Source organism: Pleurodeles waltl, chromosome 11 (assembly GCF_031143425.1).
Source record: "Pleurodeles waltl isolate 20211129_DDA chromosome 11, aPleWal1.hap1.20221129, whole genome shotgun sequence".
In the NCBI taxonomy this organism is placed as follows: Eukaryota; Metazoa; Chordata; class Amphibia; order Caudata; family Salamandridae; genus Pleurodeles; species Pleurodeles waltl.
This window is the reverse complement of record NC_090450.1, coordinates 537,398,346-537,416,532: the sequence shown is the minus strand read 5'-3', so window position 1 is coordinate 537,416,532 and position 18,187 is coordinate 537,398,346. Positions and strand designations below refer to the sequence as shown.

At 47.2% G+C, this 18,187-nt stretch overlaps 1 protein-coding gene across 2 annotated transcripts in view; it reads left to right on the top strand.

Moving 5' to 3' along the window:
- PIWIL2 (piwi like RNA-mediated gene silencing 2) overlaps window positions 1–18,187 on the top strand; it is a 1,291,255-nt gene that overhangs the window by 871,965 nt on the left and 401,103 nt on the right. For both annotated transcript variants that reach the window (XM_069213952.1, XM_069213950.1), the window contains exon 18: window positions 9,231–9,419. In XM_069213952.1, the coding sequence (XP_069070053.1) occupies window positions 9,231–9,419 (189 nt within the window). The remainder of the gene's footprint in view (window positions 1–9,230; window positions 9,420–18,187) is intronic.

Below are 18,187 nucleotides of genomic sequence, written 5' to 3'. Positions count from 1 at the left end.
TTAATTCTATATCTTTCCCAGCAGGACTCTGCTCTGTGCACACTTAAAGGTTATCTTTCTGCTATCTGCGTTTCTCAGATTACCTGATCTACCCTTCCTTTTCAAATCTCCTATTGTACATAGGTTCTTGAAAGGTTTGTTTCATCTATTTCCCCCTTGCCCCTTTATCATGCTTCAGTGGGACTTGAATCTGGTTTCTAAATTCTTGATGTGCACTACCTTTGAGCTGATTCTTAATTATCCAGTGTGGTGACCATCGTAACAGCTTTCCTTGTGGCTATAACATCTGCCCGACGAGTTAGTGAGCTACAGTCCTTATCATCTAAGCCACCCTAACTATCTAGTCATCCTGACAAAGTGGTGCTTCGCCCATGTGCTTCCTTTCTTCCAAAGACGGGCTTGCGCTTCCATGTAGGACAATCCTTCACCTTGCCTGCTTTCTTTGCTGCACCTCACCCTTCCAAGGATGAGAAGCGCCTCCATCGGCTGGTCCCCAAACAAGTGTTCTTCCGTGCTACATACGGGAATTCGGGGTGGACAGTCAACTCTTCGTGGGATATGTCTGAGCTCAAAAGGGTTGTGCTGTGCAGAAAAGGACCATCTTCAGATTGGTTGGGCTCTGCTTCAAAATCTGGTACGCACTGGGCAAGAAGCAACCCCCAGAGGGCTTGTGCGCTCCTTCCACCAGAGCTAAAGCTGCGACCACTGTTAGCACACAGAGTTCTAGTCCTGGATAGCTGCTAGGACGCATCGTTGGACTCCCTGCACACAATTACCAAGCATTACTGTGTGGACATTCAGGTCCGTCCTGACGGGCATTTCGCCTGTTCGGTCCTGCAGAACTTCCTTGTCTGAAATTGGTCCACAGACCCACCTCTGGGGATGGTATTGTTTGGGTATCTATTCTAAGATAAGGAATCTGCAGCTAAAAGGCTGTATCAGATGAACAAGTTACTTACCTTTAGTAACACCTTATCTGGTAGAAACTATACCTATGTGCAGATTCATTACAGTCTAACCCCTCCTCCCTGCCCTGCGAACGGATCTCCAAGAACAGGGCTGTATCCTTTTCAGGGTCCTAGTTTTCCACACTAGTGGTTAGTGTTCTTCATGGCTCTGCGCTTCTGGCATGGAAAGTCGTGAAAGGAAACGGATGTCAGTGCACCTGGGTGGCACCTATATAGATGCCAAGAATGTCACTTCTGATGCTGCCAACACACACACAGCTGATTGGCACCATCTACCAGCGCACATGGGTACTACTCACAAAAAAAAATCTGGATCCAGTTGGATGCCTGGGATAATTCTAAGGTGATGAATCTGCAGCTAGATATAGTCTCTACCACATAAGAGGACCCTGAAGGTAAGTAACTTATTCTTTAGTGTGACCCTGATTAATTCATGTGAATGCCCCACTGTGCAACCTCACACCATAAACATCCTCACTTAACACCGGTACTGTCCATCTCGGACAAAACACCTAACACCAAGAACAAGTTCATCACATGCATGACAGAAGTAACAACCTGGGTGATACAATTGCCTAAAATTGAACTCAGACAAGACTGAGATGGTAGTCTTTGGGAAGAATGCCTCACCATGCAGCTCCACCGACCTTGGAGCAACCCCCACCCCCTATTTGCAAGACAATAGGCTGGACATGACCACCCAAGTCAACGCAGTTGTCTCTTCCTGTTTGAGCACACTAAGAATGCTGATGAAAATCTTCGAATGGCTGCAAGACAGCACCAGGAAAATAATCACCCAAACCCTCCTCAGCAGCAGACTAGACTATGGAAATACCCTGGATGCAGGGATTACCAGCCAGTTCACAAGAGTACTGCAGAGCATCCAAAACGCGGCAGCCAGACTAGTCCTCAAACTCCCACATCAAACCACACCTTAGGGAACTCCACTGGCTCCGATACACAAGTGCACAAAACTTTAACTCCTCACCCACACCTGCAAAGCTTTCCACGACACTGGTCTTGCCCACCTGAACAGCACCATTACTTCCACCTACCTCCCAGACACCTCCACTCTACTGGCCTCTCAGTAGCACGTAGACCAGGCGTACAAAAAAGCAGAGCAGGGGGCTGCGCATTCTCATACCTTGTCCCTAAACCATGAACATAACTCCCAGAACACATCAGAGCCTCCTACCCTCTTCTTTACTTTGGGAAAAAGCTGCTGAAGACCTGGCTTCTTGAGTAAGCCTCCAAGGCTGGCCTCCCATAGCTGCTACAGAATGACTGGATGTCATCACAGGTGATTAGCGCACTGTGAAAACATAACTAACGTAACATAACTGATTGCAGCACCAGGACAGATAGCTGCTGCTCGAGAGCTATAATGTGGCCATTCTAAATCTTCTACCTCCCTAATTTTGCCTCTGGCCATAAAGGCCATATCTTTACCCCTTGTGACTGTTTTGAAAGCTTCCCATTCCTTGTTTGGGGAGGGAACTAATCTGTCATTTACATCAAACTACTCAGTGATTTTAATCTTGGAGGTGATTAGTGATGCAGTCATTTGTAAGCCACCAAGCTTTTCAGCACCATATTCCTTTCACTCCTTCCAGCTGGCGATGTAATGTTAACTCAATGGATAAGTTATTATATAAGCCCCTAGGTATTATATGGGTGTCTTCCACCTTGTGTATGATCATAGCCAGAACAAACAAGTAATCATTTTGCGAGTAGGAGACATGAGGGTGTTTTAATATGTTAATATGTAGTTTTGTGCAGTAAAATGCTGTCTACACCAAGTATCAGCAAAGCCTGGAGTGTTTTCCCAATTACGGAGGCAAGTGGATCTGTGGGAAGCTGTGTAAACTCTTGTGTTGCGCATCCATCACCACATTGAAATCCTTCCAACAACAGTCATCTCCACCTGCAAGTAATTTTGTCAGTAGAGAATGGAGTAGATACTCCAGCAAAGTGGAAGGTTATAAGTATTCATGGATACTCGATCACATTCCTGTCACCATGATGTATTTGCCAAGTGCTTCTGTATGTTTAGAAGTCACAGCCAGTGGGAAGGACTTCTGGAAAAGGATTGCAACCCTCTGGATCCTAAAGTAAAGGCAGAGTGACATACTGTATTGTAGCTGTGTCCCCCTCTTGCCATAGTGTTGAACTATACCTGCATTTACAAAATGTCAGTGAGCTAGACACTTTCCCTGACACAGAGCTTGACTCCCCACATCAGCCATCAACAGAAGAAAGCAATTAATTTGTGGCTGGTATGGAGAGACGCTGAGGAGGTAGATCTGCAGTTGCCCTCCATTGAGACAAAACAAATGCTCTAAAAGAAATTCTCCAACCAGGGCAGATGTCAACAGAGCCCTTGGTGCCACTTAATAATGGTCTCTCTGACTCCATGATGTCTACATCATGCAATCCTTTTTCTTGCCCATCTGTCCATAGTTTAGTGACATATGCCTGTGCCCGATTACCCAGACTTCGTAACTTAGCATGTTACAGAGTAAAGCCTCTTCGTTTATGCCTAAGCTAGTATCAGTCCCAATTATTTCTCAACAACTCCTCCAGATAGGGAATCTAAAAAGGATTGAGGCTTTCTGCAAGAGAACATTTTCAGCTGCCAGCCTGATCCATAAATCCACTGTGTTTACTGGCAAGATATACACATGATCACGGTGGACCTTGGCCACCAAGATCTTGTCCATGGTCCCAGAGGACTTCAGAACCTTTCTGGATCAGTCAGTACATAACGGACCCGGTGTAGAATAGTAAGTAATGGGTACAGGTCTGGATACTACACCATGCATGAAGATTGAATAGAGGCTGTTAAATGATTATGATTTGCCGACCAATGTGGTGTGTATTATTCTTGCTCTCATATAGCTTTCCACAAAGTCCATCTACACTGGGATACATTTGTTGCCTGTTGTGGTGCTCGAGACACCAACCACTTCCAAGCCAAACTTTACAGTGTTCTTGTTTTGCTGTCTCCTTATTCCAGCAAGGCTGTGCAGTGGCCACAGCAAAGGTTAGTTCTCCGACCTTGATGTGTTGAGCAGACCAACCCTCCTTGTTTAAGTCACAGGTTATGATGTGTTTCATAAACAATTTAACACAGTGTTTCCTCCCAAAACATTTGTGATGCCCCTGTAGGAACTTCATCTGGTCTTGTCACTCCTTTTGTGTACATCCTTCAAACCTATATCTGATAGAGACTTCTAGTTGCAGATTCCTTACCTTTGAATTTCCCCAGGCGTCAGACTGGATCCCGAGATTTTCTTCGAGCAGTACCTCTGCGTGCCGTCAGGTGGCGTCGGTTGACTCAGTGGGCATCGTTGGCGTCGTTTTCACTGTGATGACATTGTATATAGGCGCCACCCAGGTGCACTGACGTCAGTTCTTTTCTTTCCGTGCCAGCCTACGCGCTGCTCCAGAGAGAGCTACCTCAGTCATTTGTTGACCACGTCAACACTTTCGTCAAATTTTTTTGACGAGTTTGTGGATGTGTTGAAGGATGTCCCGCAAGACCGTATTCAAGCCCTGCGACTCCTGTCACCGAACAAGGTCACTGACTGTGTCTTTGGTGCCTGGCGCGCGATCATGACCCGAAGTTGTGCTCTTAGTATCGGGCCATGACCGCGAAAGCTTTGAGGGAGTGCTCCCTAAATCTCATGGCGGCCCGACACTAGACTTCACAAAGTCATTGGGACATTCGGGTCACAAAAAGAAGTTGAGAAAGAGCAAACGTTCTTCGTCTTCACCCCGTCGCTCAGACGAAGCGTCGCAGGAAGAGCGTCAACGCTCTAGGCCTCCGTCCTCGGAGCCTTCTTCTGGGTCAGCTCCGTGCTTCCCTGACTTCCCGAGAGCCAGAGCCACCCCTGCCCAGCTCAAGGAATTTTATGAAGCAATGCGCCTCATTTTTGGGCAGACCCACCCACCTTCAGTGCCCTCGGGCACAGGTGAGTTGGTGGGGGCCCCCTCAGGTTCGAGGTCGTCGGCTTCGGCCATGGCTCCGGAGGGCCCCTCTGGATCCAATTGCGGATCTGTCCCGACGCCGGTCGTGCCACAGCGACCTTCCCCGGCATCGGGTCAGACGTCAACACTCACAATGTTGGTTGGGCCCACAATCGACGTCGATCCCGTCCTCATACCCGGAGCCGGAACAACGACGCTAGATGCAGATTCCGTTCTTTGTGGGCTCTCCTGGGTCCAGGGTTCACCCAGACCCTTATGCTTGTGGGTATGGATACGGGGAGAGTATGGAGGGGACGCTGGACCCTTTAGAATACCAGCTTGACCCCCAAATGGACTGGGTGCAGGATCTGTGTGATGCCAGTGGTCTAGACACCTCCCCTGACACTGGTATGCTCTCTCCTTCTACCGTGGCTACAGAGGAGGGTGCCTCTTATTCCATGGTGGTGAGAAGGGCAGTTGAGGTCCTGAACCTCGAGCTACCTTTTGTGGAGGTTAGGCCTAATATCCTAACCAATGTGCTTCAGCCGGGGTCATCCTCTTCTGAGCCCCTTCTTCCCTTTAATGAGGCACTGACAGACATCCTTTAGGGTACTTGGTCCAGACCCAGCACAGTGGCTCCTGGAATAGAGCGATTGCCCACCTCTATCGGCCTGCACCTTCTGACCTGAAATTCCTTGCCCAACACTCCATGCCTAAGAGCCTTGTCATCCAGCCTTACTCTTCATCTGGCACATTCCCTGCCGCACCCCCGGATAGGGAATCAAAAACTGGACAATTTGGGGAAGAAGTTGTTTTCTTCCAACAGTCTAGCGCTGTGGTCCATGAACACTGCATGCCTTTTGGGCCACTATTCCCATACTCTCTGGGATACGGTTGCGCAAGTGCGTCTTAGAGTTCCGGAGGAGGCCCGGACTATCTTTTCCCAAGCCGTAACAGATGGGAGGGATGCAGCAAAGTTCATGATTCGTTGTGGGCTGGATACAACCGACTCTCAGGGCAGATAGGTTGCATCGACGGTGGCATTGAGATGCCACGCCTGGCTGAGAACATCTGTTTTTTCAGGGTTTGTCCAGCAATCTTTGATGGACATGCCCTTTGATGGCACACGTCTCTTCGGAGACAAGGCGGAGTTGGAGCTCGAGTGCTTTAAGGATTCCAGAGCGACGGCCCGGTCCCTTGGCCTCGCACCCTCTTCTAGACCCCAGCAAGTCTGCCTTTTGCCCCTTTCATGGCTACCCAACCCAGAGTCCTTTCCCCCTGGCCATCGACCCGCGCATGATGTACAGTCCCTGCATGGCCACGGGATCCCACGCCCCCAGGGATCAGGGAGCCAGCGGGTTGCCCAGTCCACCCCCGCCCCCTCCTCAGCCTCCAAACTTTCCTAGTCCGCGGGTACACCAGGAACCAGTTGCCAGCAGGGTTCACCATCACCTGCCCCAATGGCAGTCCATTACCTTAGACTAGTGGGTCCTTCAGATTGTCTGAAGGGACTACTCTCTCTCCTTCGAGACACCTGCAACCATGCCACCTTCATACGATCGAATATCTGAGGATCCTATGGCGCTTCTCCGCGAGGAAGTGCAAGCCCTTTTGGCCAAAGGAGCTATAGAGAAGGTTTGGTTGCCAGAAGTAGGTCGTGGTTGCTATTCCAGGTACTTTCTGGTGCCGAAAAAGGACAAAAGTCTTCATCCTATATTAGATCTTTGGTCCCTCAACCTCTTCCTCAAAAAGGAGGAGTTCAAAATGTTGACATTGGCTCAGGGCCTTTCTGCCCTGGATCCCAGAGACTGGATGGTAGCGTTGGACTTGCAAGACGCATACATCCACATTCCCGTCTTGCCGGCCCACAGACGTTACCTACGATTTGTGGTAGGTCATAAGCACTTTCAGTTTACCGTGCTCCCCTTTAGTCTTACCAGTGCCCCACGGGTGTTCACGAAAGTGATGGTAGTAGTGGCTGCTCATCTGCGCAGGTTAGGGGTCCCAGTCTTGTCCTATCTCGACAATTGGCTGTTGAAGGCGAACTTGCCCCAGACAGTCGTCTCCCACCTCCAGACTACGGCAAACCTTTTGCATTTGCATGGGGTTCACTATAGACGTGCCAAAGTCACACCTGACTCCTTCTCAGACGCTCCCTTTCATCTGAGCCGTTCTGGATACAGTGCAGTTTTGGGCATATCCTCCTGAAAAGCAAGTCCAGAATATTCGGGATATGATACTGATGTTTCAGCCTGTGTCCGGGATTTCAGTGAGAATGACTCTGAGGCTGCCTCATGGCCTCCTGCATCCTGCTGGTTCAAAATGCCTGACGGCCAATGCAGGCTCTGCAGTGGGACCTGAAGTTCCAGTGGGAACAGCATCAGGGGAATCTCTCCGACAAGGTCCAGATCTCAGAAGGAACTGTGAGGAACTGTGAGAGACCTGCAGTGGTGGTTAACAAATCAGGATTGGGTCAAGGCCAGAGACCTCTTGTAGGGAAATGCCTCCCTTGACATGGTTACCCCCTACCTTTTTGCCTTTTGTTGATGCCTGTTATGATTGAAAGTGTGCTGGGACCCTGCTAACCAGGCCCCAGCACCAGTATTCTTTCCCTAAACTGAACCTTTGTTCCCACAATTGTCACAGCCCTGGTACACAAATATGTCCCTTGAAACTGGTACCCCTGGTACCAAGGGCCCTGTGGCCATGGAAGGTTTCTAAGGGCTGCAGCATGTATTAAGCCACCATGGAGACCCCTCACTCAGCACATGCACACTGCCTCACAGCTGGTGTGTGCTGGTGGGGAGAAAATGACTAAGTCGACATGGCCTTAACCTTAATTGTAACACGAAGCTTGAGCCTCACTGCTAGGTGTTACAGTTCCTGCAGGGGGGAGGTGTTGAGCATCTCCACCCAGTGCAGGCTTTGTTTCTGGCCTCAGAGAACACAAAGGCTCTCACCCCAGGGGGTCAGAAACTCGTTTCTCAGTAGCAGGCTGGCACAGACCAGTCAGTCCTGCTCTGAAGGATTGGGTAAATTACAAGGAGCATCTCTAAGATGCCCTCTGTGTGTATTTTTTTATAAATCCAACACTGGCATCAGTGTAGGTTTATTATTCTGAGACGTTTGATACCAAACTTCCCAGTATTCAGTGTAGCCATTATGGAGCTGAGGAGTTCGTTTTTGACAAACTCCCAGGCCATATACTTAATATGGCCACACTGTACTTACAATGTCAAAGAATAGACTTGGGCACTCTAGGGGCATATTGCTCATGCAACTATCCCCTCATCTGTGGTATAGTGCACCCTGCCTTAGGGCTGTAAGGCCTGCTAGAGGGGTGACTTACCTACGCCCAGGCAGTATTTTGTGTGGATGGCATCCTGAGGGGGATGCCATGTCGACTTTGCCTTTTTCTCCCCACCAACACACGCAATCTGCAATGGCGGTGTGCATGTGTTAGATGAGGGGTCCTTTAGGGTGGCACAACACATGCTGCAGCCCTTAGAGACCTTCCCTGGTCACAGGGCCCTTGGTACTAGTGGTAACTTTTACAAGGGACTTATCTGTGTGCCAAGGGTGTGCCAATTGTGGAAACAATGGTACATTTTTAGTGAAAGAACACTGGTGTTGGGGCCTGGCTAGCAGGGTCCCAGAACACTTCTCAATCAAGTCAGCATCAATATCAGGCAAAAAGTGGGGGGTAACTGCAACAGGGAGCCATTTTCCTATATTTAGTAAGTGAGCTTGAACTATGCTAATGTTATTAGAGCTTAGGCCAGAGGACCTTTGACTGTTACGTTTGTAGGTCTTGGATCAACATGTAATGAGTTATGGTGATACTGATTCATTAAAACATCATGCTGTGTTCTCAATGTAACGTGACTGCTTTTGTCTTGAGAAATATTTCTTGATATGGACTGAATTTAATTATATGTTCAGAGGATTTTTTGGGAGTCCCTGGGCAAAGGGCTATTGATTGATGAAAGTAATACATTGCAATGCTAATTACATGGTACTTCTGAGACTATGTAGAGTGTCCGAGCACCTAATGTTTTGTAGATTATCAATGTTGCAATTCCAAAATAAAATCAGCATTTCCTAAACTTAATGTCTTTATTGTTAATACACATCCAAACAATAGACTGAAGTGTAATTCCTGGGTAATAAGCTATGGTATTTTCAAAAGCACCTTTCGCTCCCTTTTTACTAAGATATTGACTATGGCCAGAGCATCCATGTCCTAAGAATATCTTGAAAAGTGATTATCTTGATCTTTCTAAATACTTTTAGATTCCTATGAGTTTCTGGGCTTTGTTTTATCCGAAGCGTGCTGCCAACCAAGCCAAGGAACTGGTGAGCATGATAGAGAAGATCTGCAGTCCTATTGGAATGCGAGTAAACCAACCATCATGGGTGGAGCTGAAAGATGACCGAATTGAAACTTATGTGAAGAACATCAAATCCATATTGGGCTCTGAGGTAATAAGGTTTCCTGTCTGAGTACATGTGGTGGTAGACCTATCTAATCTGCTTATGGTTCAGAGCCAATATGTTACTTACATATTTGTGATGGAAGATCTAGCATATTCATGCTGAACTCTGACATGGGCACCGTGCCTTAAAACATTATGTCCTTGATGCCCACCTTGCTATTGCTGATCTAGCATGCTGGTTCTTTTGAATCTGATTGTTGAATGGCCTTGTTGTGTTCTGGCCTTGGAGGTAAAGTATACCATGACTTTCCAGTGCATATTTTTAGTGGCCAATCCTGTTCATAAAGATACCACGTTAATGGGGGCGTGCCTCCCTTTTTGAGTGCATGTTTGTTGGCCTGTCTAATCCATGCATAGCTTAATGATAATGTGGTGCTCTAATTAAAATGTCAGTTTGGAACAAAACATTTAGATTAGCGGGTGCCGTGATCAAGCTGTCAATATAGAACATGTGGGTAGAGAGATGACCTTCATTGTGAGTACACTCACTTGGGGCTCCCAGAATCTAATTGTTGAACTTGTAGGGATATTGGTCCTCGATAATGTTTCCAGCTGGGGTTCACTTGATTACATTTGATGGAGTAAAGGTAGAAATAAAACAACTCCAGTCAACAGGAAAGATGTGATCCTTGAAAAGAAACTAGATTTCTTTGTCCCAAATAATGAGGTTGCAACACTTTTTAAAAAATGTGAGCAATTCTGGTGCTTAATTTTATAAAAGTTGTAGAAATATCAGTAGTGTTTGATGCACCAGACATATTGGAATTTTTAGGCTAGCGTGGGTAACTCCAAGATTTTTGCCTGTACCACCATTAGGAACTTCCTTATCTTAGTGAAACATCAAGGAGCGTTCCTTAGATTTGTGATAGGAAGCAGCCCCTATCAGCACACAGCCCTGCCGCTCCGCCCTAAATCAGCCTCTTAGAGCTTCTCCAAATATATGGAAGTAGTATCAGCCTTCCTACGAAGAAAGAGAATTTTCACTTCATTTTTCCCGATTGTCACTTTGGCCATGATGGTGGACACTGCAGCTGCTTGAATTCTTAAAGGAGTAGTGGGAGTTTTCAATTTTTGTATGGCTTGTGACAGAGGATACATTTAACTTTTGGTTCTTAATGATATGTTTATAAATGTGGTGTTTGAAATTCAGAAAAAGTTTGAAAATTATGCTTTTGCATGTATGTTTTCTTAGCTTAAATACATTTTCTAATTAGAAAAATATGTTAGAATTATATGCTGGGGAACTCCCTGGTGTAGAGATACTCTCTGTACATGCTGTCTGAGACAATATCCTTGTTGGGAAACTATTATTAAGGGTAAGTAGTTTTGCCATCCTTTGGATTTGTGCACTATACTCTCTGGAGGTGGCTGGGATAAAATATGTATATATAGCCATAACCTTATCCCAAGCCCTATACAACATATATACTTAATATATTAGACATACCAGGTGTTAGGCCTGACAGCCCTTAGGATGGTCTTCCACCAAACATTTTGCTTTCTCTCCTCCTGTTTGTTGAAATTTGTTTTTGTTGGCCTTAGGACTCTGCACTTTACCACTGCTAACCAGAGCTACAGTGTAGGAAGCTGGCTCTGTATAGTGTGCACAGAGTCCGGGCGTTACCCAAGAGGCTTGACAGAGGCAATACTAGATAATACTAATGCTCTATTTGTGTTAGTGTGGTCAAGCAGTTAGGCTTATCAGAGGGTAGTGTTAGGCATTTGCAATAAGTGAAAACACACACTCAGTGACTTAACTCCAGGCCAATAGATATTTATATAGAAAAATATTACTTTGTTCATTTATTTTTAGAACCACAAGATTCATTTAGCAATTAAGAACATTAAATGAATGGTACTTTGCATAGTAATAGTTGAGACTTTGAATAGATTCAATAATTTATACAGTTTTCATTAAAATGGCAAAAAGCTATTTTAAAAGTGGAAACTGTGCAATTTTCTACAGTTCCTGGGTGAGGTAAATACAGTACAGTTTCAGAGGTAAATACCACACTTACAGGTTCAATCTCCGGGGTATAGGTAGTCCACCGTTGGGGGTTCAAGGAAACCGCAAACACCCTGCATCACAGGACCGGTCAGGTGCAGAGGTTAAACAGGAGCCAAAATAATGTGGGTACCTATGGAGATAGGGGGTATTCCGGTTCCAGTCTGCTGGCCGGTAAGTACCCACGTTCTCGTAGGGCAGACCAGGGCGTTTGGAGGAGTACTGGAGGGACCCCTTTTAGGCACACAAACCACACCCTTAGCGGCATGAGCCGGGTGCAGTGTGCAAACATGGCGTTGGGTTCTCAATAGAACTCTATGGAGGGACCCGGGGGTCACTTCGGTGCTGCAGGCAGGGCACTTGGGGTGGCGCCTCTTGGGCAGGCCACCGACTGGGCAAGGGTGAAGGTCGCCTGCTGATCGTTGCTGCACCGGTGGTCGGTTTCTCACGGGCCTGGGGGCTGCGGGTGCAGTGCTTCTTCCAGGCGTCTGATATCTGTGTTCAGGGCCGTTGCGGTCAGGGGGGTCCTCGGTATTCTCTCTGCAGGCATCATCGTGGGGTGCAGGGATGTCCGCCCAGGGTGGACACGTTGTCTGAGTCGCCTGGGGGTCCTCTCTGGGTAGTTGGTTTCTCTGGACACGGGCCGGGGGCATTGGGTGCAGAGTGTTGGGCACTCGCGCTTCTGGAGTGAGGTGGGAGTCCCTTTAAAGATGGATGTCTTTTCATTTTGTTGGGCAGAGCCGCTGCCCACGGGAGTTCTTGGTCCTCAGTGATGCAGTCAGTCCCCAGGAGGCTTTTCAAGGGTCACTGGTCCTGCAGAACGCTTCACTTTTCGGTTACAGGGTCTCTGAAGCAGGAGACAGGCTGATAGGGCTGGGGCCAAGTCAGTTGTTGTCTCCTTTTCTTCTCTGTGGGGTTTTCAGCTCAGCAGTCCTTCTTGTGAGGTCATCAGGAATCGATGATCTGGGTTCAGGGTCCCCCCTAAATATGAAATTTAGGGGTGTGTTAGGGCAGGGGGCAGTAGCCAGTGGCTACTGAACCTGATGGTGGCCATACCCTCCTTGTGCCCACTCCCTCTGGGGGGCACATCCTTATCGTTACTAATCCTCTGAAGCAAGATGAAGGATTTCTCTAGGAGGGGGTCATTTCAGTTCTGGTCACCTTAGGGGTGGATCTGGCTGGATGGGTGACTCCTCCTTGTTTTTCTCATTATCCCTCTGGACTTGCTGCCAAAAGTGGGGGCTCGTCTGGGCGGCGGGTATCTCTGTTGGCTGGAGTGCCCTGGGGGCATTGTAACACCATGCCTGAACCTTTGAGGCTCACCGCCAGGTGTTACAGTTCCTGCAGGGGGGAGGAGTGAAACACCACCACCCAGTGTAAGCTTTGTTTCTGGTCACAGAGAGCACAAAGGCTCTCACCCTAGGGTGTCAGAAAAGGCTGGCACAGACCAGTCAGTCCTGCATTGAAGGATTGGTTAAAATAGAGAGTACATCTCTAAGATGCCCTCTATGTGCATTTTTAAAAATAAATAAATCCAACACTGGCATCAGTGTGGGTTTATTATTCTCAGAAGTTTGATACCAAACTTCCCAGTATTCATTGTAGCCATTATGGAACTGTGGAGTTCGTTTTGACAAACTCCCACACCATATACTTAATATGGCCACACTGTACTTACAATGTCTAAGAATGGATTTAGACACTTTAGGGGCATATTACTCATGCAGCTATGCCCTCACCTGTGGTATAGTGCACCCTGCCTTAGGGCTTTAAGGCCTGCTAGAGGGGTGACTTACCTATGCCACAGGCAGTGTTTTGTGTGCATGGCACCCTGAGGGGGATGCCATGTCGACTTTGCCTTTTTCTCCCCACCAGCACACACAATCTGCAATGGCAGTGTGCATGTGTTAGGTGAGGGGTCCCTTAGGGTGGCACAACACATGCTGCAGCCCTTAGGGACTTTCCCTGGTCACAGGGCGCTTGGTACCACTGGTACCTTTTCCAAGGGACGTATCTGTGTGCCAGGGGTGTGCCAATTGTGGAAACAATGGTACATTTTTAGTGAAAGAACACTGGTGCTGGGGCCTGGTTAGCAGGGTCCCGGCACACTCTGTCAAGTCAGCATCAATATCAGGCAAAAAGTGTGGGGGGGGGGTAACTGCAACGAGGAGTCATTTTCCTACATACAGTGCTTGAGTTCAGTCCTCCAAACATGTTAAAATTTGCATTTCACCCAATTGGCATATTTAATTTACGTTCAAATCCCTACCAAAGTGGTACAACATGTACCCAGGCCTTGTAAATTAAATGCTATTAGTGGGCCTGTGCCACCTTTTTTGCACACACTTAAGTAGCCCTTTGAAACATGTCTCAGAACTCCCATTGGAGTTTTAAGTTGCCATTTCCACCTGGCAAAATAAACCTTTATGCCGGGCCTTGACCTCCCTTTTGAATGTATATGTCAGCCCTAGGGTAAGTCCTAAAAAGCCCATAGGTCAGGGTGTATTGTATTTAAAAAAAAAAAAATGGATATGTACTTTTCATGTCCTGGTTGTGAAAAACCTCCTAAATTGACTTTTCAGTATTGGGAGGGCTACCTCTCCTATAGGATAACATTGGGTTACCTTATTACATTTAATAAGTGATAACTTTTGATTGGGAACAGGTAGAAAGTTTGTTTGGCCTTAAAATCATTGTAACCTAAAATCATCTTTAGTGGTAAAGTTGAATTTAAATTCACAGTTTTAAATTTGACATTGTTTTAGTCCTAACTATTGGGGTCTGTTGCCAGTGTCGTGGGACATACGATTGTGATTAGCATGGCAGTTGGCCTTTGTGTATTCTTCCCAGACAGTGAGACAAACGGGGACTGGGAGTTGGCAGGATGGGCCTTTCTGCGAGGATGTGTGGGGTGGAGCTGTTTCTTTTACCCCCACTTATATTTCAAAAGAGCTGCCCCAGCAGACACATAAAAAACTTCACTCTAGTCTTTTGTCACCCCACACCCCTTTGAACATGGACAGGGAGGAAGGAAATTACAGAACCACCTGAAGGGAAATGTCCACACGTTTCCTCCCTTTTCAAAGCGTGCACCAAGTATAAAAGTAGGACCATCAGACCCATACTTCAGTACACTCCTGAACCTGTGGACATTACAGAAGAATGACTGCCTTGTTCCATAGAGGACTGCCCTGGTGCTTGAGGCCTGCCTTGTTCTTCAGAGGACTTCCCTGCTGCTTGAGGCCTGTCCTGCTCTCTAAGAAGGATGACTGGACCTGCTCTCTTCATCCAAGGCTAACCTCAGTGACTTTAAGGGTCAGTTAACTGATCTCCTGTGCTGAGCAACAAGGACACAACACACTCAAGAGGCCTCCTTGCAGCTGCCCAGCTGACCGGCTGCATCTGGCCCTGTCTGAGGTACCAGAGGGTTCAGCACTGGTTAATTTATTGATTTTTGAATTTCCCCCTGACAAGGATTGTGGTTGTTGCTTGAGAAGGGTTTGCACCCTCCGCAATCAAAAACGATTTCTTACACTAGACCTTTAGTTAGTTATTATTTACTCCCTTCACCTATGCTTATTTGTAGGAAAGTGCCTCTTTTGACATGGTCACCTCCCCCAACACACACACACACACACACACACACACACACACACCACACTTGTTGCCTGGTTTCTGGTGCAGTTTTAACTGAAAGTGCACTGGGTCCATGCTAAACATGTCCCCAGTGCCAGATCTCTTTCCCCCAAAACTGAAGTCATTTTTTACCAATTGGCAAACCTTTAGCTACCACTGTAACGCCCTAGTAAATGGTCCCCCTGGTACTAGGGCATAGGGTACTAAAGAAGGCCCTCTAAGGCTGCAGCGCGATTTGTGCCGCCCTCAGTGATCCTCTCACTAAGTGCACCCAGTGCTGCTTTCGCAGACTGCATGTCTTGGTGCATAACTAAAATAAAAACACGACATGGCATACAGCCTGTGTGGCCTGTTCCCTTTACACTGCATACAATATATGTAAGTCTAACTGCAGATTCCTTAACTTAGAATCTTTTCCAGATGCCAGCCTGGATCCAGAAACTTTTGTTCCCCTTGTACGTCTGGGTGTCGGCAGAGGGCATCGTGTGACTCTGTAATGTTGTTGTCCACCAGGTGTGCGTCAACAGAATCCATATAATCCTCCTGCTGATGCACTGACGTCAGTTCCTTATTTTGGTGCTTGCAACACGGATCCGGAGGCAGTTGTTCTGGCTGTTTTTTTGGCCTTTAAAAAAAAAAAAAATGTTTTCATCTTATTCGGAACAGTGTGCTTCTAATGTCTTCAGGTTTTAAACCCTGTGGCTACGAATCCCCATATGGTGTGCATGTGGTGCTTAGGTGAGTACCATGACTCCTAGGACTGCACTCTTTTCAGCGACTTTGGCTGAAGGCTCTTTGCAAGCTTAAAGCAGATGGCTGAGTTTGGTTTTTCCCGTCCCATGAAATATGCTTCTTGGTCTGAGGTCCATTCCTGAGCCACTTGAGGAGTCGTTCATGTGGACGCCGATCTCCATCAACGTCTAAAGGTAAGTCGCATAGACAGTCGAGACCACAGCATTTACCGACCTCACCGCACTAGACCTCTCGTCATTTCTGGGCCGAGGAGACAAGGTCAGGGTCTGCCCCGCACCTTTCTCCCTTTCCGGGAGATGGGACGACTTTAGACCAGATGCGTGCATATTATTCTTACCTGCACACCATCTTTGGTCAGCCACTTTCTTCTGAAGCACCTGTTGGTCCCAAGGAGGTGCGTAGTGCCTTGATTGTGGCCACGCCGGTAGGTTCGCCCTCTGCTTCAGTTGTGCCTTCAGTGTCCTTTAATGCGACTCCTGCAACGCCAGTGCACAGCCCTTCAGGGTACCCAACTTCGGCGCCAATATAGCAGATTAGCCGACTCCGGCAATATCGCTGGCGGTGCTGATCAAAATTGGCTACCCCTCGCTGTCTGACATTGAGGCATTGCCTTCTCAACGCCGGTCCTTTCTTCATAAGTCTCCATTCCTCTTGATTCTGCTGCAGGAGATGGTATAGAGGTGGTACTGGAGTCGGGGCCTCCTAGAGAGGACAGCTAATTGTCTGATCTGGCTACTGCTAGTGGATTGGATTCGTCTCAGGCCTCTTCTCCCGTCCTGAACTTGCTACGGAAGTGAGTTCTTCTTTTGCGGACATGCTACAGAGAATTGCAGAGGTTTTAGGTCTAACCCTTCCCTTAATGGAGTTGACTTCCGATCCTTTAATTGATATACTCCATCAAAGCCAGTCTGAGGTTGAGCGGTGCTTCATTATAGGGAGGCACTACATGATGTCTTGTTGGGTGCGTGGGCTAAGCCTGATACAGGGGCCCCTGTTGACCGGGATATATCCCACAGGCACCGTCCTACCCTGGGTGATCCACCTTGTTTGCTCAGACATCCTACTCATTGAGGTTTTGTGGCACAGGATGCTTTAAAGTTCTCTGACATAGTCCCTCCACCATGCTCACCCTGAGAGTGAGTCCGGGGCTCTAGAGGACTTAGAATCAGATACAAAAGCATAAAAACCCCGAAGGAAGGGTTGCGAGGCAAGCATATATTTTCCTTCACAAGTTCTGCTCTACTTTCTGTGAATGTCTTGTGTTCATGGACATTGTTCTCATTCATTACAGGACTCTTTAGCAAACAGTGTAAATCTTTTCTAGATGATGTCAGGAGTAGTCTTACTCCTATAATTCAGGGCAGCCGGAATACATCTAAATTAATTATTCACTGCGTCATGGATTTCCACTGAGACTGTGAGTCGATCTTCGGCTTCCTCTGTTGCACTCCGTCACTGGGCCTGGTTACGTACCTCAGGGTTTTCACTGCCAATCCAATCTACATTAATAAACCTGTGTAGGAAGCTGGCCTGGTTTCTGGTGGGTACCTAAGGTACTTACACCTTATACCAGGTCCAGTTATCCCTTTTTAGTGAAATGTAGGCAGTGATCTAGCAGCTTAGGCTGTCTAGCGGTAGCTGTAGCAGAGCAGCCAAGGCTGAACTAGGAGACATGCAAAGCTCCTGCAATACCACTATAGTTACACCATACTTATACACAATAAAAGACAATACTCGGTGTTACCAAAAATAGCGGTACTTTATTTTAGTGCACAAGGCCAATAATATCTTAGAGGCAATACTCCTTCTGGATGTAAGTATTACACACAATATATACACTAGTAACCAAAATCAGGTAAGTAAACAGTCATAGAATATTGCAAATAGTAGAAAATACAATAGATTGCAATGGGCCTGGGGGCAACACAAACCATATACTAAAAAAGTGGAATGCAAATGTTGAATCCCCCCCTAGGCAAGTGTAGTGTGTAGAGGGGCGCTGGGAGTGTAGGAAACCACCAAAGGTAAGTCAAGTACCCCACCCCAGAACCCAGGAAAGCAGGAGTAAAGTACAACAAGTTTCCTCAGAACACACTACAAGTCGTGATGAAGAATTATGCAAGAACCAAGGAAGACTGTACGGAAATGCCTTCCTTGGCATGGTTACCCCCCTGACTTTTTGCCTTTTGTTGATGCAAGTTATGATTGAAAGTGTGCTGGGACCCTGCTAACCAGGCCCCAGAATCAGCGTTCTTTCCCTAAACTGTACCTTTGTTCCCACACTTGGCACAGCCCTGGCACACAGATAAGTCCCTTGTAAAAGGTACCCTTGGTACCAAGGGTCCTGTTGCCAGGGAAGG